Source organism: Mobula birostris, chromosome 4, assembly GCF_030028105.1.
Source record: "Mobula birostris isolate sMobBir1 chromosome 4, sMobBir1.hap1, whole genome shotgun sequence".
Classification (NCBI taxonomy): domain Eukaryota; kingdom Metazoa; phylum Chordata; class Chondrichthyes; order Myliobatiformes; family Myliobatidae; genus Mobula; species Mobula birostris.
The window spans coordinates 116261484-116283736 of NC_092373.1; the positions used below are offsets into that span (position 1 = coordinate 116261484).

Below are 22253 nucleotides of genomic sequence, written 5' to 3' on the forward strand. Positions count from 1 at the left end.
GCGTGTATCAAGCTTCAGATTCATTGGTGTCCACATTTCCGATGATCTCACCTGGTCCCTGAACTCCATCCTGATCAAAAAGGTGCAACAGGAGCATCAAGAAAGCTCACCTCTGTCCCAGGCTACTGACGGACTTTTACAGCTGTACCATTGAGAGCATACTCACCAACTGCATCTCAGTGTGGTATGGCAATTGTCCCCTATTGGATCGCAAAACACTCCAGCGTGTGGTGAAAGCTGTCCAGCTGATTATTAGCACCCAATTGCCCACCATTGAGAACATCTACCATAAATGCTGCCTGGGCAGGGTGAAAAGCATTATCAAGGATGCATCTCACCCTAACCATGGACTCTTCACACTCCTCCCATCTGGTCAGCACTACAGGAGCCTCCACTCCCGCACCAGCAGGCTCAGGAAGAACTTCTTCCCTGCTGAACCTCACATCACAGCGCCAAGCAGTAATGTATCTGTATTGTTCTGTCTCAGTACTTTTATATTTGTATGCTGTAGCACTTCTTATTCGCAGTTATTTTGTAAATAGTATTATTCTTTTGCACTTCTGGTCAGATGCTAATTGCATTTCATTGGCTTTGTATCTGTACTTGGCACAATGACAATAAAGTTGAATCTAATCTAATCTAATAGCGGTCTTCTTAACACAGGTGGGAATCTCAGAAGCAGGGTGAGTTTAAAAATGTCTGGAAATACATCCACCAGCTGAGCTGCAAAGAATCGAAGGACACGGCCAGGAACACCATCTGAGCCTAATCTTACATCCACAATGGTGACTGTGGGTTCAGGTGTACTGGAGGCTGTCGGTTGGGTGCAGACACACCAATCCTCTCTTGTTCCAAGCATGCAAAGGATGTTTTAACCTCTTTAGAAAGGGAGGTACTGGTGTTGGCGATGCTGCCCAACCTTGATTTGTAGCCTGTTGTAGCACATCAGCCCTACCACAACTAATGGCTTGTTTGGCATCTAATTTTGGGCTGTTTATGTCTCTTGGCATCTTTGATAGCTTTATGGCAGTCATATCTTGATTTCTTGTACAGGTCAAAGTCACCTGATTTGAAAGCTTCAGTCCTAGACTTTAGTAGAGAGTGGACCTCCCTGTTCATCCATGATTTCCAGTTTGGGAACACCTGGATTCTTCTCTTTGGTACATTGTCCTCAACACACTTCATGATAAACTCTGTGATGATGGTGACATACTTGTCTAAGCTGTCAACTGTGTGTTTGAAAATGGAGCTGACTACCAACTCAAAGAAGTTGAGTAGAAGCTCCTCCTGTGTCCTCCTTCCCCTCCCGGCCACCTTCTTATTCTAGCATCTTTCCCCTTCTTTCCAGTCCTGATAAAGGGTCTCGGCCTGATGAAAGGTCCATCCCATTGATGCTGCCTGACCTGCTGAGTTCCTCCAGCATTTCGTGTGTGTTGATATAGATTATAGAAACTCATCAATTTCATCATACCAACTCTGTATTGGATCCTCCTGTTTCAGCTTCTGTTTGTACGCGTGGACGAGCACAGCCAAAGTATGCAGGTGGAGGTGGCCCATTAGGCAGTTCTGATAGTGAGGTGATATTGTTCGATATTGGGGGACTTTTATGTCTCTCTCTCTCTAATTGTGTATGATACACTTCCTCTTCAGAATCTGGAAATGTTAGGTTCAGTTGTCAAGCACAAAAGTGCACAAACGTTTAGTAGAAGTGCTGAACTTTCTATGTGATGTTAAAGCAAGAGAACATAAAAGATGCTATTTTGAAGAAAGTGGTCAGTTGTCTCCAACTGAACTCTCCCTCCTGCCCCTTGCTCCATCTGCCTCTTTTTTTCCCCCTCCACCCACATTTACCACCCACCTGTCTCTACCTCCCAACTGCACCTTTTCCTATCTACATGGCTCAACCTGCCTCTTATTCTTCTCCCCTCTTCAGTCCACCAATCACTTCAGGCTCCTCCCTCTCCCCTCTCAATTCTGAAGCAGGGTTTCAACCCTAAGCTTCAACAATTCCTTTCCCTCCTACAGATGCTGCTTGTAGGGGTTCCCAACCTTTTTATGTCATGGACGGAGGGGTCTGTGGACATCAGGTTGGGAACCCCTGCTCCAGGTGATTATTTCATAATCAAGTTGCTCTTTGTGAGCATTGTATGTACGTTGGCACTCATTTTATCTACCGCATAGGTACCTCATTAGGACTGTTTAATTTTAATTGTCATTTTCTTTGCAGTTTACCAATTAATTATCTGCTTATATTTAAGTAGCCTTTATATACATGACAGTTTAATAGTTATACAAAGTATAATTTTGGAAAACTGAGCATTGTGGCTAATATTTTCTCATTAAATTTAATGAGAATTTAAATTAAATTTGATGAGAATGTTAATTTTACAGCAGTATTGAATATATATTGAATTGGATTGTGTTTATCTGTGGAATTGTCTTACCTCTGTGTGTAACAGTAGCTGTTTTTATCCTAGGCTTGCCCCCCCCACCCCCCCCCAATCACTGTTACGTTCCTATTTTATGCCTCATTCCTGACTTCTGAAAGAACCTTGGATTTAAACAGCAGACTCCAGCAGGTACAAAGTGCTCCGGGATGCATTGAAAGCAGAAAAGGCGAAAGATCCATAATGATTGAATGTACAACAAATACAAGTCATGTTTCACCAGCAGAGGGCAGAACAGGAACATGCACTCAAATTAGGAAGCTGATTTTTAAAAAATAAAACATACCAAAAGTTTTGCTGATTTGTTTTTCAGTGCGATGACATGTAATCTTAACGTATAAACTCTGTTCTTCTGGGTGTATACTTGTAAGGGAGCTCACCTTGTCCATTTACATTTTTAAAAAAGCTGGACTCCTTTATACATGTGTATTCAGCTTTTTTCAATCTATTGCACCCAAATTTCCTGGCAGCATAATGACAGTTTAAAGGCATGTCATAATAGTGCTTAAAAATAAATGCTCAGCAATTCATGGTTAGTAAGCAACACACTGATAGTTACAAAACTCCAAATTGCTGGATGATCTGTGACAGATCTGTACTGTGCCTCCCAGAAACTAAAACACACTGCTAACCTCCTGATATATGGAAGCAAAATTGTGATGTTTGTCAGTAAATTCTCTTCAGAAAGGGTATTGGGCTCCTTTTATTTGTAATTAAATGATAATTATCTGTACAAGCTGCATTAAGAATGCAAGATAAATGGTTTTCTTAATTGAGTAAATTGATCCTTTGCAATTCTTTTCTCTCTACAACCCATCTCCCTTCAATTATTTTGCAAGTAATTTCTGTAAGTAATTTAAAAAAAGAGAATAATATTACAAAAACTTCCTTATTCATACAGTATGCCTATACTTAAATCACACACAAGAGAAAATCTGCAGATGCTGGAAATCCAAACAACCTACACAAAATGCTGGAGGAACTCAGCAGGCCAGGCAGCATTAATGGAAAAAAGTACAGTCGACATTTTGGGCTGAAACCCTTTGCAGAACTGCACCCTCTGGAACTGCTGAAGGGTCTTGGCCCGAAAAGTGAACCATACTTTTTTCCATAGATGCTGCCTGGCCTGCTGAGTTCCTCCAGCATTTTGTGTGATGCCTGTAATTCATTCAGTTTGGGAGTTTAATACAAAACATTGTTCTATGTGTAGTTCAATGATGAATATCCTTTACATGATTTTCAAGCTAGTACTTCAAAGCTTTGCAATTCATTCCTTAGCTATTACTGGTTACATTGAAGGACTATTGGTTGAATTTCCTAGATCCCCAATTCCAATATTAATTTGCATGTCTAATGGTTTGACTGAATTTTGAGAAGAAAAATGGTGAATTGTCTCAAGGTACACTACCTTTGCAGAGTGTGGATTTACCCAGTTTGTCCCTGATAGCTGTGTAACTGATCTCTGATCGCTGGGGCGTTCTGGGGAAGCGCACTGAATCTTCAAGTACTGATGAAAGTTCCTCAGTTCAATGAAGAATGCTATTTGGTCCACCTAAATCAGGGAGATACCAGTAAAGGAATGCTGAAGAATGGGTGTGCTCCAGGTTGCAGGAGTTCATGACGAGGGATGCACTGAAGCTCGGTGCAGACAATGCTATGGTGCTGTAGGGAAAGGCCACAGTGTAATCTCCTTCTACATGGAGGGGTGAAAGGCCCTTGAACAATGAAAGGGCTATCACCTCAAGGAGCCAAATGAGGGGCAAAGTGCTATGTTTGTGTTTTTTCTTTAAAGTTTGCACTACTGAATGTAATGATCACAAATGTAAAGGTCACCTTTTGCACCATTTCTTCCTCTATCTATTTTTTAAATCATGAGGAAAGTCTGTTTTTGGGGGGTTGGTGTGGAGGAAAGAAATAAATGCCAAGAAGTGCTCAAGTTGTTTAAGTAACAGCCAGGTCTGTTTGGCAGCAACTGATGTTGGAAAAGGTGAAATCCAGCATGGTCACACACCTTGGAAACAGCTCCACCACCCCAAACAGTCCACGTTAACCAAGATTCTCATCTAACTATTTGTCCATAACATCTCCTGCCCATGTACCTTTAAAATGTTAATGTACCTGTTTCAAACTCTTCTGCCAACTCATTTCATTATACAGACCACCTTCTGGATGAAACACAGATTTCTATTAAATCTCTCCTCTCTCACTCTAAACTTATGTCATTTAGTTCCAGATTCCATAACATAGAAAAAGACTGTGTGCTTTCACCAGATTTATGCCCCTTATGATTTATACACCTCTATAACATCACTTGTCATTCTTCTAAGTTCCAAGTTCTTGATTTCCCCAGACCTGTTTTTTTAAAAAAGACTCTGTTCATTCATTGTATCTGCACTTGTTATGAATTTACACACTTCCAAAGGATCGCCTGTCATTCTACAATCCAATAAATGAATTCCTGGCCTGATTACTCTCCCTCTACAACTCAGTCTCTCAACTGACTGGATTGGATGAAGTGCATTAACTGATCAGCTGTGTACCGACTTGATCTCAACTAGCCTTTGTAAGAATATGAATTTTACTATTTATTGCATAGTTTCAAGCAAAATGTTCAGCCTTAAAGTTTGTTGCACACTTTTCAGACCTTCATTCTGCAGAGTTCACACTTGTGTCCAAGATCACAGGCCTAAGCATAACCTTGGTTAGTTCTCAGAATCAGAATCAGGTTTATTATCACCAGCACGTGTCGTGAAATTTGTTAACTTAGCAGCAGCAGTTCAATGCGATACATAATATAGAAGAAAAAAATAATAAGTGGATCATTTACAGTATATGTGCGTATATTGAATAGACTAAAAATCATGCAAAAACACATATGTTAAAAATGTGAGGTAGTGTTCAGGGGTTCAATGTCTATTTAGGAATCGGATGGCAGAGGGGAAGGAGCTGTTCCTGAATCGCTGAGTGTGTGCCTTCAGGCTTCTGTACCTCCTACCTGATGGTAACTGTGAGAAAAGGGCATGCCCTGGGTGCTGGAGGTCCTTGATAATGGACACTGCCTTTCTCAGACACCGCTCCCTGAAGATGTCCTGGGTACTTTGTAGGCTAGTACCCAAGATGGAGCAAACTAAATTTCCAACCTTCTGCAGCTTCTTTCAGTCCTATGCAGTAGCCCTCCCACCCCATACCAGACGGTGAGGCAGCCTGTCAGAATGCTCTCCACGGTACATCTATAGAAGTTTTTGAGTGTATTTGTTGACATAAGAAATCTCTTCAAACTCCTAATAAAGTATAGTTGCTATCATGCATCTTTTATAACTGTATTGATATGTTGGGACCAGGTTAGGTCGTCAGAGATCTTGACACCCAGGAATTTGAAAGTTTTCTAAGGAAAACTGATTTTTTTTGTGAAATCTGAAGAACATCTTTTCATTTCTCAGCATGGTAAGGGAAATGCACTAAGTTTATTTGTCACACAAATCAGAGATCCATTTTCAATTTCTGCTCAATCCAACTCAGTTACATTTGGGTCAATACAATGCATGTCACTTCTACAAGGCTGAGGAGGGGAGCAATCTGTGTGAGATCATGGTGTGATTCACAAATGGAGGAATTGCAATGTGGATTTAATACTCAAATGAAGAGCTCTCACTACGTGGAAAATTCTGAAACATTTTGACATGCTTGGTATTGCACCAATCAGAATTCAACATCTGCAGGAGGACAGGGTGGAGCACTGGAAAAGAGCAATAGAATTTATTTATCTAATTCTTTACTGATCTTGATGCCATTTTGCAGTCATCGTTGATCCCATATGAGAGATGCATGCATTGGAGATTGCTGTAAGTATCTGTATTCTTTGGCTTTCTGGCTAAATGATAGATGTTTTTTATTTATTTTGAAATTAATTATGCACTTCATTTGATTTAATCTTGATTAGAAGTACAATGAAATCTTTGCATAGGGTTCCTTTGTTACTGCTGCTCCTTACAGCTGCAGGGACGCATGTTCAATCCTGCCTTTAAGTACTGCGTTTGTGAATTATCTCTGTGAACACAAAGATTTCTTCTGCAGTTTCTTCCCTAAATGGAAAGGTCTGCTGGCTGGTATGCTAATAGGCTACTGTAAATTGCCCTGCTCCAGCTAGGGGAAGGAAGGATCAAAGGCATTTATACATGAGGATAAGTTACAGGGGTAGAGGGAAGTCGAGAGAAGGGACATGGAACTGATGGGATTGCTCTGTGTGGGATGGAATGGAAACAGCGGACCAAATGATCTTCCCTGTTCTGATACATCAATACATGTGTAACATGCCATAATTAAGAAGGCTTTGTAAGAAAAGAGTGATTCAAAATATCACGTCAGTGGCATTGACTTAAGTGGTAGGTGTTTGAATGTAAGGAAGCCAAAAGCAGTAGAGCAGTGCCAAGTACAGGGGTGGAGGGCATGAAGTGAGCCTGTAGAGGTGGGGTGTGGAGGTTTTGCTGACTGCTACTCTCTCCTTGGCATTACAGGAGCTGCAAAGAGAAGGGCCATCAGGACCATTACAGAGGCTGCTGAGCGAGCCTCCAGGAGGTTGTGGATCAAGAGGTGTGACCCGTGGACCAACGCTGCTGGGACACAAGCCGGGCCTGATCAACCCTGGCTGGGCCGCCTGAGCGAGAGTGTCTTATGTTGAAAGACCTGAAACACCATGTGATCTTGCGTTACATCAGTGATGATGTGTCCCAATGCATCCTGGGATGTATCTCAACATCATAATCTTTCTCAGTATTTCTTCACCGTTACAGTCACTTATTTATTCTAAACGATTTGTATTATCTTAATTCAGCTTTTTTTACATATAAAAATGTTACATTCATTTTAGCAATTCTGTATTGTGCGTAAGCTCTCGTGATTTAATTCTTTTTTCCACAATATACTAATTTCAACTAAACTATGATTGTTCGACAGCCAATTAATATCTTTTAAGAATGATATTTAAATCTAATTAGCTGCAATTTGTGTAACAGAAATATATCTAAGATAACATAATTGTAAACAGCTCCAAGCACAGATTATTTCGTCTTGGCCAATGCAACAATATCCTTCTAGATATGCTGAGCTGAAAACTGAGCTCTTCCCGAGGATACCTGAAGGTTACATGACCTACAAATCTCAGCTAATCCCTTGTAATCCTCTGCTACCAGTCTGAACCCATCACATATTGAAACAGAAGATGCATCGAAATAAGGACTAAAAGCTTTATTTTGTACCTAGTTTTGGTGACTTTGAATTATGTATTTGATTACTGTCTTTTTATTGTTGGCTACTATTTGTGAAGAATTATCTTCCTTCTGCCCTTCCCAATGTACCTGCCTTTTCCACGGTGGAAGTGATGGCACTGGGATTAGGTAAGTCAATTAGATAGATAGAAATATATTGTCCCATATCTAGATGATGAGCTGTGAAATGCAAAGCAGAACAATACATTTTGATTTCAGTGTTTTTAAACCATCCTGTAATAGTTGTTAAATGCCATTTTTGAAAAAATCCAGTGATTTAGATGGAAGACATTTTCTTAATGCTGTACAATTGCATTAAATTACACTTAATCTTCATCGCTAGCGAAGTGCCAGTGAATATCTTCTAACAGGTGCTTGATTGTGAACGTTGGTTATTGATAACAAAATTCCAATAAGCCCAGTGTATGTTCCTGAATCTAAGGTCTATTGAAAGCATGCTTTAGGTTTTGGCCACAAAAATGAGTAATACGAGTGTCTCAGGCTGAGCTTAATACTTTGAAGGCATTTTGTTAAAAAGCTTCCCTGTTATAATGAAAGTTGTTGGCCATACTAGCCAATGCAATTATGTACATATGGATATAGAAAACAAGAATGGCGGGGGGTGGGGAGGGTGAAATGGGAGTGTCATTGTAAAGTTGATTGAAACATTAGTTAGGCCGCAGTCAGTAAATTGTGTATAGTCCATTTATTTATTTATTTAGAGTGCACAGAATAGGCCCTTCAGGCACTTTAAGCCATGCTGCCCAGCTACCCCTGAAAACCCCAACTTAACTCTAATCCAAACATGGTACAATTTACAACAACTGATTAATATCTTTCATCTGTACGAGGAAGCTGGAACACCTGGGGAAATCCCACGCAATCCACAGGGAGGACGGACAAACTCCTTCGGAGGATGCTGGGATTGAACTTCGAACTCCATGCCCTGAGCTGGAATAATGTTGCACCCTGTTCTACTTATTGTACTACAGGAAAGTTGTAAGGAACAGAAAGGACTTGCAACAAGATTGCTAAGGCTGGAGAATTTTAGTTGTACAGTGAGATTGGTCAGGATAATGTTTTCTTTTCAATAACGAGGACTGTGATGGAAGTGCATTGAGGTGTACACAGCTGTAAGAAATCCAGCCCGTGCAGAGTGACGAAATAAAACCGCACAATGCTGGAAATGCTCGACAGATCCGGCCACGTAATGTAAATGATGACATAAACGAGTGGTATTGTTTCCTGATATGAGCTTAGACGAGAAATTTTAACTCTGTTTTTCTTGCCAGAGGATCTGTCTGAGTACTTTCTGATTTCAATTTTGATATAAAAGTAATTTTGTGCTTCTCTTGGCGGGTCAATAATTTGAAGGCTTGCACTTCATCAAAGGGAAGTTAAGGATTTTTTTTTCACCCAATATATTGTGACTTTTTCCATAATTTGCCTCCTGAAAGGTGGTTGAGGCAGAAACTTCCACAATTATCAAAATGTAGCTGAACAAATATATCAACATTCCAGATGGAAAACTGGCTATGGGATTTACATAAAACGTCACTTTTCTGACTGGTGTGGATAATGCCGGTGAATGGTCTCCTCTCTATAGTATACGGTAGATTAATATGATTTATAATGCACTTTGTTTATGTCCCATTATTCCGTGTAAGAATATTGGGTGTTTTTGATTTATGTTTTTGGCTGGTTCCGCACAACCTGCTCTGTTCCTGTGCTGTACTCTTCTAAGTCCTAACTCTGCTCATAACTTGCTACTGATACCATAAAATTATGAGACAATAAAAATGATGATTAATTACAAATGCATTTACTTATTCTGTGTTTTATATCTGAAGGAAATAAGTTATAAAAGCATAAGGTGCAAAGATGGGTATAGTAAAACACCTAATGGAAAAAAAACAAAATAATTGTGAGAGATTCTGCTGAACATAAAAAGGTTCAAAGGTACAATTTAATGTCAGGGAAATGTATACAATATACATCCTAAAATTCTTTTTCTTCACAACCATCCACAAAAACAGAGGAGTGCCCCAAAGAATGAACGACAGTTGAATGTTAGAACCCCAAAGTCCCCCCAGCTTCTGTGCGTAAGTGGCAGCGAACAACAATCCCCCCTCCCCCCACCAGCAAAAAAAAGCATCGGCACCCGCCACCAAGCACTCAAGCATGAGCAAAGCAAAAGCAAAGACACAGACTTGCAGTACTCCAAAAACTTCACGTTTCACCCGGTATTCGACATATCGCAGGTTCTCTCTCTCCCTAATAAGGGAGAAAGAGGTGTCTCCATTTTTCCTGCAAGCGGGGAGACATAACAAACAACTCGCTAATTTATGATGTTAAAAGCCCGTTACGTCACTTTTTTCGAGCTCTGTGCCTGAAGACCGCGAAGATCCCGGGTCTCCAGGCACACAGCAGATATCCCGACAACACACAGGTCTCCTGTCATGACACTGACTCTTGTTCCAACTGTCTCCAGAGTCCTGAGATTCTAGGCCTTTGTATTCGAGTTGGGCTCTTAGGCCTAGCCTTTGGAGTGCTGAACAATGGCCAGTTATGGAACCCCGAGAGCGAGTCCCATTCCCGCAAAGAACTGTAGTCAGCGTGTAACTCCAGGTCAGGGTCTTCAAAAGAAAAATAGAGGTATTAAAGATAGAAAAAAAGGAAAGTAAAAATAAAAGTTAATGATGCTCTCTCACAGAGTAAGGCAAGAGAAAATAAACAAATATTTTAAGTCTTCACAGAAGAAGATACAGAACAAACTCGTGGAAATTAGAGCTTGGGGAAATTAGAATAAGCAAACAAACAAATTAGATAAACCTATAAATGATAAATAGATAAATAAACCAGTTAATAAACAAATAAATAAATAAAACTGGTATTGAAGAAATTAATGAGACTGAAAGATAATTAATTCCTAGGAAATGATGTCCAAACAAGGAAATGACTATGGAGACAGCCTATGCATAGTTGTCATCTGCTGAAATCCTGTATATTCTACGAGAGCTCTTAAAAGAGTCAAATGTGTAGCTAAAAGCTACTATTTCAGAAAGAAGGGAGAAAGAAATTTGTGAAAACATCAGCCAGCCCACTAGCAGTATTGGGGAAACTGTTGCAATCAGTTATTAAGAAAATGGCTACAGCTAGTTGGAAAATAATAGGATTAGGCAGAGTCAGTTTGGATGAATAAAAACTAAATCATATTTAATGTTTCTTTCTTTTGAGGTTGCAACTCACACAATAGATAAAGGGGGAAATCGCTCGATGGGTACTCTGGGCTTTCAGAATGTCTTCAATACGTGATGTGCAAGAGATTATTAAACCCAGTTGGTACAGGGGTGACATAATGTATGGGTCGAAGTCTGTTCAATGGACAGAAAATAAGGAATAGGAATAAATGTATTATTTTCACAGTGTGAAACTCTGATCAGTGGCCTGCCAAGTAGATTGGTGCTGAGGCCTCAGCTGTTCATAATGCAAGTCAATGATTTGGATGACAAGGTCAATTGAAATGTATCCCAGTGTGCTGATGTTTGGTGGCAATGTGGGTTATGTGTTGGGAGGGTGACCAGACAGTTCAAGGGTAGAAGTTTGTGCATTTATTTGAGTACCCTCATTTTTATAATCGTAAAACAAATGTCTATGCTGTAAACTAAAGCATAAAATTGATTCCAAATCGTGCAGAAATCTCACCTGCCACTATTTTTGTATTTTGTTTTACACGTTAGTAGAAAAAATAGTTAATAGATCAGCAGACAGATCCATACTAACAGATCCAGATAAAGTATGTGAGAGGTGGATTCAGTATATGAGCAGCTTTTTGAAGATAATAGAGGGGAACCCCAAGATATTAAACACCCTAATTCTGGCCCACCTATTACCAAAGAAAAAAAAAACTAAAGCAATGAAAAGCATGAAACATGATAAAGCCACTGGACCTGATGAAATTTCAGTGGAAATGATACAAGCCCTAGAAGATCTGGGCATAGATACTCTTTTTGAACTGTTTAATGGCATATGTAAGTCTGGTGTATTGCCTGACAACCTTTTGAAATCAGTATTTATAACTCTGCCAAAAATTCCTGGAACTATTGACTGCAAAAATTATACAACTATCAGTTTTATGAGTCACATAGTAACAATTTTGTTGAGAATTGTTCTGAGCTGAATTAAAAACAAGTTAAGACTAGAAACTTCTAAACTGCAATATGGGTTTATTGAGGATAGAGGAACTAGGAACGCAATATTCATACTACAAATGCTTTCAGAAAGGGCAATTGAATATCAAAATGATGTCTTTTTACGTTTTATTGATTTCACCAAAGCATTCAACAAAATGCAACATGAGAAGTTATTTCAAATTCTCGCTAAACTAAACATTGATGGAAGGGACCAACAACTGCTTCAAAATTTATATTGGAACCAAATGGCAGCGATAAAAATTGATGATAATATAAGCAGTTGGACTAAAATTCAAAGAGGAGTTAGATAGGGATACGTTGCCTCACTGGAATTATTTAATATCTATAGTGAAATGATTCTCAGGGAAATAGAAGACCTAGATGGGATAAAAATTGGAGGTGTTAACATCAACAATATAAGGTATGCAGACGATACCACCCTAATAGCAAGTGCTGCAGAAGACCTACAAATTCCTCTAGACAAAGTAGTACAAACAAGTGCAGATTTTGGTCTAACCATCAACTGCAAAAAAACCAAATGTATGGTAATATCAAAACAGCAGGATACTCCCAACTGCCAATTGTACATCGGTAACCAAGTGATTGAACAAAAGACCAGCTTTAATTACCTTGATAGCATTATATCACAAAATGCTAGAAGTAAAGTAGAAATAAAAAGAAGAATTGCCATTGCCAAAACCAACTTCCAAAAAATGAAGCAACACACACAAAATGTTGGTGGAACGCAGCAGGTCAGGCAGCATCTATAGGAAGAGGTACAGTCGGTGTTTCAGGCCGAGACCCTTCATCAGGACTAACTGAAATGAAACCCATTTGTACCAACAGACACTTTTCTATGACAACAAAGCTTAGGCTATTAAAATGTTACATCTGGTCAATCTTGCTGTATGCTTCCGAAACATGGACTATAACACCAGAACTCCAAAGAAACTTAGAAGCAACAGAAATGTGGTTTCTTAGAAGAATGCTGAAAATATCATATAGAGATAGGGTAACTAACGAGACAGTACTCCAACATGCCTATGCAAAAAGATCTTTAATGAGAATATTAAATGAGAGGAAACAATTTTCTGGGCCATGTCATCAGAAAGGGAGAAATAGAATGAAGAAGTTGTTTATGTTATTGTAAATAGCACTTGAAATAGTTTTCTTAATTTCTGAAGAAAGCTTTATGCTCTTAAAGAAGCACTTAAGAGCATAAGATATAGGAGCAGAATTAGGCTATTTGGCCCAACAAGTCTGCTCCACCATTTCACCATGACTGATCCAATTTTTCAGCCCCAGTCTCCTGCCTTCTCCCCGTATCACTTCATGCCTTGTCCAATCAAGAATCTATCAACCTTTGCCTTAAATATACATAAATACCTGGCCTCCACAGCTGCCTGTGGCAAGGAATTCCACCGATTCACCAATCTCTGGCTAAAGAACTTCCTCCCCATCTCTGTTCTAAAAGGACACCCCTCTATTCTGATCCTGTGTCCTTTGGTCTTAGATTCTCCCAACATAGGAAACATCCTCTCCACATCCACTCTGTCGAGTCCTTTCACCTTTTGATAGGTTTCAATGAGGTCACCCCTCATTCATCTGAATTCTGGTGAATACAGGACCAGAGCCATCAAACACTCTTCATGCGACAAGCCATTCTATCCTGGAATCATTTTCGTGAACCTCCTTTGAACCTTCTCCAGTTCCAGCACATCCTTTCTAAGATAAAGGGCCCAAAACTGCTCACAATACTCCAAGTGAGGCCTCATCAGTGCTTTATAAAGTCTCAACATTGCATGAACTAATTCTATTAAAGGGTTATACAATAGAAAAACAGAATATTTTAAAGATACAAGGTAGTAGTAAAATATTATTAAAGAAAATGGAGGCAAAAGATAGGCAGTAAGTCTTTGTTATTAAATAGAAGGCAAAATTCTGTGGTTAAAAACAGCAGAAGCTGACAAATACATCAGCATCACATTAAAATCTTTCCTTTTAATAGCTTATGTGGGTTTTAAAGTGAAACAACATGAACGATATCCAGATAAAGAGGAGTAAAGCAAATAACTTTGTTTTTACAGGTCCACATTATGCAACGACCCAGATATGTCTGAAATCCCCGTCAATGTGCCAGTGGACACTGTTAAACTTCGAGTGGAGAAGACTATTGTCCGCCGACTTCCACGTGAAGCATTTTATTACCTTGTGGATTTAAGATATCTTTGGTTAACATATAATGCCATTAATACTATAGATCCTCGTAGCTTTTATAATTTAAAAGAACTCCATGAATTGCGCCTCGATGGAAATGTATTATCGACTTTTCCCTGGGATTCGCTACAAGAAATGCCAAACCTTCGAACCCTTGACCTGCACAATAACAGGCTGTCAAGTATTCCTGCAAAAGCAGCTCAATATCTCAAAAATATAACCAACATTGACATTTCCAGCAACAATCTGACCACCCTGCCTTCTGACCTGCTGGATCTCTGGCCAGCTTTTTCAACACGCCAAGTGTTCGACAAAGTTCCACTCCGGAGAGTTATTCTAGGTATGATTACTGATTATTGCAGCCTGATATCCATTAAGGGGGTCAAATGTTGGTGCATCTCCCTATCTGCTGCTTATTGGATCCACTGTAGAATTTAGTGGTCATATCCCAGTGAAAGTGTCTGGATACAGTTCCCATCCAGCCCTTAGCTTTCTACCAGGGATGTCTGTCTGATGTTCAGTGCCACTCTCAGCAGAAGTGAATGGCTTTGACTGCCAATGCTTTCTGTCCCCAAACTCATTGCTACTGTTATTGAACGTAGTCAATGTCTTGGACTTCCATAAATATTAAAACTCACCTGGGATCTATTTAAAAATAATCTTGTCCAAAACCCCAGCTCATTGATTAAGTTTTGAATGTTTCGCTCTGCTCTGACACCATATTGTTATACTCATTGGGAAATGTGAGCAAAGTTGTTAGCTTTATTCCATTATGAAATGTCGTCTTAGCAGTGAATGGTGTTCTGTTCTGCATTTTATGACTTGTCATTTCTAAAGTTATGAAGATTTTCTTCATGGAGAGTGTGATCAGTAATTGGAATGGATTTCCGGACAAATCATGAAGGTAAAAATCTTGAATGGAGCGTTGAATCAAACCAATCTAATGTTGGAACAATTGAGGGTTCCTTTGGTTGGATGAATTATTGGAGGCTAAGTGGCTTTCCTTGACTACCATATTTCATTGTTCCATAAAAAGATAAGACAAGTAATTAGCAACGGATTTTATTGCTGCTGTTCTGATACTCCTTCATGTACCATCTGGTTTCCCCAACTACAAAAGCCTCTCAAAACCAGTGAAGGACTGGGAATGTGGGCATTCAAATTATTGGGAGGCTCTGACCCCATCCTGCACACTCCTTGACCACATGCAGAAATTTAACTCCTTATCTATTATATTCAGTTCAAAGAGCAGAGCTGTGTGAGTCCTTATCTAATTTGCAGCCTCCACCATTTGCATTGAAATGCCCTGAAAAGGAAGTTTTCATCTCCATTGTATTTGGTTTTACTTGAAATACCTACATAATAAACCAATTAAATTCCATTTAGTGCCCAGTTGTTGAGTAACTGCTGTGGAATAAATAAAGCATTTAATTTCTGAATGACTTTATTGGAAGCCCTGTACAAAGCTTTTGAGATTTATTAAACGCAGTAACTGAAGGTACTACTACTACCACGTCGACTCAGGCCTAGGGGGCCGGCGTCAGGCACGATGACGGACTCTCCACTTCTCCCTCTCCCTCATCAGTGTGTTCAGTTCATCTACATTAGCCGCGCCACTGTCTTCTAAGAGCATGTTGACCATAGTCTTGGGAGGGCGCCCAGGGTTCATCCTCCCGTGCTTGGGCTCCCATATGATGTCTAGGCTGGCAGGTAGCTCGGGGTGGCATAGACAGTGCCCCGCTAGTTGCAGTCTTCTCGCCTCGATTCTAGTGGTGAGCATCGGTAGGTTGTTATAGAGCTCGACGTTCGTCATGTGCTGATGCCAACTCACGTCAAGAGCCAACCGGAGTATTCGTGTATAGCAACCATCCAGAGACTTTCACATAGTCTTGGTGAGTGTCCATGTCTCGCATCCGTATGTGAGAATGGACTCTATGACTGCTCTGAAAATCCTCTTTTTTAAGCCCTCTGGTCAGGTTCGACTTCCAGATTTCCTTCATGTCCTTCATAGCCCTCCATGCCAGCATCTTCCGTATCTTTATATTCTTCTCCGAACTCATCATTCTTGACCCGAGGTACTTGTAGTCAAAGACTTTCTTAATGGTATCATTCTCTACTGTCTTGAGAGTACCTTCGTCGCAGTTAAACGCCATGTACTCTGTCTTTTTAGTGTTTAGGTGAAGTCCAGCTTTATTACACTCAATTTCCACTTGTGTCAGTAGCTGCTGTGCTTCCTCCATCTGGTCAGAGAGCAGGACTATGTCATCTGCAAAATGGAGATCTGTGAGCGTAACTGGTCTGACCCTTTTGGTTCGCCCTGGTTTTATGGTAAAACCATAAAAAGTAATAATAGAAACTGAAGCAGTGCTAAAAAAATTGCATAATTTTCCTGAATATCTGTCTTTTATCTCCTTGGGCTGTATCCCCTATCTATTCCCACTTCTTGGATCCCAGTTCTCTATCTTGGCTGCTACAGACCTTGAAGTTTGTTATCTGTACACTGAGCATCAGATCCCAGACTTAATTCTTTCTGCAGCAGACCCTGAGAACTTGAACAATCATGTCCCCCTGACTAGACCAAGGAAATCTATAGCAGCAAGGGACATTTGGTGAAAAGTTACTGAGTTAGAACACTCACAGACATGATTAATACCATGATTTATTTGTTTCTAAAAAAATATAGTGATCATGTAGTTTCAGCTATTTTCCAGCCACAAAAAAACCAAGCCGTGACAAGCTGACTTTTGCAAAACTTTGAAAGTAATAAAAGTAAATATTAGTTTTCTTCAATCTTATACAGTTTTCCCCCACCATCCAAAGGTAGAGCGTTCATATGAAACAGTTCGTAAGCCGGAATGTCGTAAAGCGAAGAAGCAATAACTATTTATTTATATAGGAAAAATTTGTGAGCGTTCCCAGACCCAAAAATAACCTACCAAATCATGCCAAATAACACATAAAACCTAAAATAACATTAACATATAGTAAAAGCAGGAATGATATGATAAATACACGGCCTGTATAAATTAGAAATACTTCTCCACAACGATTGTCTGCACAGTTCTCCGTAGCAAAAATCTCACGTAAGCGTCGTCGGCAGAAAATCTCACGCAAGCGCTCTCGGCAGAAACACTCTCTCCAGTAACCTTTAAGCTATAAAGCTGTCAAGTCATACCAAATAACACATAAAAATACACAGCCTATATAAGGTAGAAATAATGTATGTACAGTGTAGTATCACTTACCGGAATTGGGACAGCGCTGAGCACACTGATGATGGTGTGTTAGGCTGAGTCGGAGGTTGGGGTGGTGCAGTGGTCCCCACCCTCTGGGCAGCGAACCGATACCAATCCGCGAAGCATGCAGGGGTACAGTGGTAGCCAGGAGGCACACAGCACATCTTTAAGAAAAAAGCCGAAATAAACAAGCTAATTAATTAGGTGCCGCTCGGCACGTAAATGTCGGCCCAGATCAGAGGCGACGCAATTGGCAATCTGTCCGCGGCCTGGGGTTTAGGGTATTGGGACACTGAGGTTTTGATTGTTATCCTTTCCTCTTCCAATTGCATCAGCTCTTCATCTATCAGTTCTTGGTCATGGGATGCCAAAACCTCTTCAACATCATGTTCGTCAACTTCCACAAGCCAAACTCACTTTGTCCTTACTTCGTTCACCACGATCGAAACGCTTAATTGTCTAGTTTTATGCTAAGTGTAACACCCTTATGAGCTCTTTTAGGCTTTTCCGATACCTTAGAACTCATCTTGCTAACAGCTGCTCACAGGCATGTGTTTAAGCAATGCCGGCGAGAATGCAATTCCAAATCTGGGGGAGAGTGGCTGCTCGGGGCGCGCACTGATTTTTTTGTAACAGTGAAAACACCTTCTGTTAGCGAAAACAGGGAACTAATGTAGGTCTTTCATAACAGTGAGGTTTTGTAAAGCGAACGTTCAAAAAGCAGGGTACACCCGTATGTTCAAAATGCAGTCACAATTTTTTGAAGTTCGTCCAGAAGTGTAAGTAATGCCTTGGCAACAGAAAATAAAGGGTTAACTAGTAGAATGGAATTTCTGGAAAGGGAAATAATAAATCTGTAATGCCAAAGATTAAGCAACCCTACTGAAGGATTTTTATGTGTGAACTTGCAGGATTTGGTTTGAATGAAGTCCTTTGGTACATTTGAGAAAATCTGCATAATCATTTCTTTAACATAATGGCCTAAGATATCTTTTTTTTCAGGTTTCCAAGACAATCCATGGTTCTGTGATTGTAGAATATCGAAGTTAATTGAACTCCCTAAGTCGGAAGAAACGCCAGTCATCCTCATGGATCCTCTGGTGACCTGCAGCGGGCCGGGTGATATTGCTGGTGTCCTATTCCAGCGCGTTGAGCTGGACCAGTGTGTCAAACCATCAGTCATGACTTCAGCAACCAAAATTACATCACCACTTGGAAGCAACGTTTTACTCCGGTGTGACTCAACGGGATATCCCACCCCATTACTTATCTGGTTTAGGGAAGATGGCTTACCAGTTAATAATAAAGGTAATACTTTCTGCTTGTTGTTGTGTCGAACACTTGGTAACAATTCCAAAGTACTCCACAGCAATGTGACATCAATCCACATAAGGGGAAGAGTGCTTAAGAAGAGAAAGCAATAGTTTTGAGAGGAAGTTCCAAAGCTTATAAAGCTAGGAAGAATGGTGTGTTGTGAGGTAGATGCAGAGAGACTTCAAAGACAGATCTGGTGAATGAGACTGGAATAAAATGCCTGTAATGTGCCCTCATTACTGATTCACTTCTCCACAGCTAAGTTTAGTGTACAGGATTGGGGTACATTTAGTCAGATGACCATTCTTGTGAAGAGACTGCTCCATGGATGGATAAAAGTGGAAAGAAGGCTAGATTTGATCGGCAAGGCTGAAGTTATCTTTACTGTGGTATTAAGTGATTCTCAAAACGGTCAAGTTTTGAGAATCATTTAATATCACAGCAATAATATGTTGCTCACTCCTTGCTCCTTTCTAATCTTTTATCCAGTTAAGGAAATAACATTTTTGACCAGACTCCCTTGATTTATTTTATTATTTAGTTTTATCACCATTGGCTTAGAGTTGTTTTTAAGTTGGAAATTAATTAGATGAAATCATATGATTCTGGTGCAGGAAAATCTAAATGTTGGCTTATTAATGAATTATTTTCCGCTTTGATCCATTTGAATTTAATTATGACTGAAATACCAAGATTGGCAGAAGAAAAATTTCCAATTAAAATCTATTGTACTGGGTAATATTACAGTGTATTAATTAATTTGCTCATTATATTTAAAACATTTTTTCCTTTAGTCATTCAAGAATCACCGGCAGATGGGATCCGATGGTCGATAATAAGTTTAATGGGAATTTCCTTTAAGGATGCTGGTGAATACAGATGTAGAGCGAAAAATTTGGCAGGAACTTCAGAAGCATCCATCACCCTCACAGTTGTAGGAACCGTCACCACAGCTCGCCCACTAAGGAGGAGTTTTCTAAACAAACCGACGGCAGAGAAAAATAATTCAGTTCAAGTGAATGTGGAAGAACAAACGGGAAGCTTGTCAACAGAAACGTTATCACCCATGCCCACCACAACTGGAGCTAAGAAAAAGGCCACTCCCGTTGACAAAGCTAAGGCGATGGCGGATGAAAAGAAGCTTAATGAGGTGCAAGTAGAGGGAAATTCTAAAAAAGAAACTCAGCAAGTCAATGAAAACAAGAAAGAAAGTGTATCCATGAATACAACAGCAACATTAAACCGGAATTTTATGATTAAAAATCTCCGTGTTATCAGTGAGACGGATCAGAAAGTCCTGGTCACCTGGAAAGCTACCGATTACGAAAGTGGTACACCATTAAATGTACTCTACTCAAAGTATGGTGATAAAGATGTGCAGAAAATCCATGTGGATCCTAACAAAAGCAAGATCTCTATAGGTGGTTTGACACCCAATACAAAATATACCGTTTGTGTCTGCCCAAAGGGAATCCAGCCTAAGAGAGAACAATGTGCCATTTTCTCAACAGAAGGAGAAATCAGCATAGACAGCCATCAATCCTTGCTGATCATTATCGGTATTAGCGTGGCGTGTGTTTCTGGAGTGGGAATAATATTTGCGTTGTGCTCAGTCATCATGAAAAGTCACTGCAAAAAGAAAGAACCAGCAGAACATGAGCTAATTAAAGATTCTTACATACAGTTTGAAACACTATCCCTCAAACCAGAGCCAAAAATGAGAGGGCATAAACTGTGGACTCATCGTGATACTGAATCGCAAAGACTATTGCTATGCTCAAGATCCAGCATTGATTCAGAGATCACCTCCAAAAGTGACTGTTCTAGGTCTGAGTACCTGTGCTGACTTGCGAAGCATCAACGTACAGTGAGAAAAGGATCCTTAAAGTTTATGTAAGATTTGGTTTATTGGCTCGGCACTTATTTCTATAACATCCTAGTTTTTCAAAATACTTGAAGAGTTTCACATTGAATGCAAAGCTTTATAATAAAATTGTAATAAACTTGCTTATGTCTGTTGTGATCGTCATCCAAATTGGATATGTTGGAATTTGAAAATGCTCTTCCAGTTTGGATGTTGGAGTTCTTGTTTTTTAAAAAACAGGATCAGATCACTCCTCTGCAGGATAAGTGCCAGTGACCTAAGCTTCCAACCCAGAAAGAAAAGGCAGAGTTGGAAACTTGTAACGTAAATATGACTGATATTTCCTAAGTAGGATCTCTTTGGTATATTGCCTAGAATATGATGCTGGCCAGTTGTTTATGTAGCTCCTGGCCATTGCCCAATAATCCTTTATCATTCTGTCAGCTAATTGTTTTCAATGGAGGCCAGTCTAACAATTGGAGATTTCAGAATGAACTGAGCTGGTATGGTCAAATCTCAACTCTTACGTGCATTTCTGGCCCTGGTGTATTTGCTTTTTGGATACAGGGTATGAGATTTAAAAGCAGATGGAAATGAGGAAATCAGCTTCTCCTAATATTCAAACACAAGGAAGTCTGCAGATGCTGGAAATCCAAAGCAACACACACAAAGTGCTGGAGGAACTCAGCAGGTCAGGCGGCATCTGTGGGAAAGAGTAAACAGTCGACGTTTTGGGCTGAGATCCTTCATCAGGACTGAGATGGACAACAGACAATAGACAATAGGTGCAGGAGTAGGCCATTTGGCCCTTCAAGCCAGCACCCCCATTCACTGTGATCATGGCTGATCATCCACAATCAGTATCCAGTTCCTGCCTTATCCCCATAACCTTTGATTCCGCTATCTTTAAGAGCACTATCCATCCCTTTCTTGAAAACATCCAGAGACTTGGCCTCCACTGCCTTCTGGGGCAGAGCATTTCACATATCCACCACTCTCTGGGTGAAAAAGTTTTTCCTCAACTTCATTCTAAATTAGTGGGAAGACAGAGGATTGGGAAATTTTTAAAACCTTACAAAAGGAAAACAAGAAGGTCATTAAGAGAGAAAAGATTAACTATGAAAGGAAACTAGCAAATAATATCAAAGAGGATACTAAAAGCTTTTTCAAGTATATAAAGAGTAAAAGACAGGTGAGAGTAGATATAGGACCGATAGAAAATGATACTGGAGAAATTGTAATGGGAGATGAGGAGATGGCAGAGGAATTGAACAAGTATTTTGCATCAGTCTTCACTGAGGAAGATAGCAGGATACCGGACACCCAAGGGTGGCAGGGAGGAGAAGTGTGTGCAGTCACAATTACAACAGAGAAAGTACTCAGGAAGCTGAATAGGCTCAAGGTCGATAAATCTCCTGGACGGAATGCACCCTCGTGTTCTGAAGGAAGTAGCTGTGGAGATTGCGGAGGCATTAGCGATGACCTTTCAAAAGTCGATAGATTCTGGCATGGTTCCGGAAGACTGGAAGATTGCAAATGTCACTCCGCTATTTAAGAAGGGGGCAAGGAAGCAAAAAGGAAATTATAGACCTGTTAGCTTGACGTCGGTGGTTGGGAAGTTGTTGGAGTCGATTGTCAAGGATGAGGTTACAGAGTACCTGGAGGCATATGACAAGATAGGCAGAACTCAGCATGGATTCCTTAAAGGAAAATCCTGC

At 40.0% G+C, this 22253-nt stretch overlaps 1 protein-coding gene across 1 annotated transcript; it reads left to right on the forward strand.

Moving 5' to 3' along the window:
- The first annotated feature begins 7723 nt into the window (after positions 1–7723).
- Positions 7724–20517, forward strand: LOC140196005 (leucine-rich repeat, immunoglobulin-like domain and transmembrane domain-containing protein 3). Its single transcript, XM_072254691.1, has 4 exons — positions 7724–7840; positions 13992–14461; positions 18360–18665; positions 19466–20517. The coding sequence occupies exons 1-4, from the start codon at positions 7725–7727 to the stop codon at positions 20515–20517; spliced, it is 1944 nt and encodes a 647-aa protein (XP_072110792.1). The 5' UTR covers position 7724.
- Positions 20518–22253: the final 1736 nt, after the last annotated feature.

Bases quoted from the DNA above. Each gene is read 5' to 3' on its own strand.
- LOC140196005 (XM_072254691.1), top strand. From the start codon at position 7,725: ATGTATTTGATTACTGTCTTTTTATTGTTGGCTACTATTTGTGAAGAA. The intron at 7,841-13,991 runs GTAAGTCAATTA...TTGTTTTTACAG, and splicing joins AGTGATGGCACTGGGATTAG to GTCCACATTATGCAACGACC. The intron at 18,666-19,465 runs GTAATACTTTCT...TTTTTCCTTTAG, and splicing joins CTTACCAGTTAATAATAAAG to TCATTCAAGAATCACCGGCA.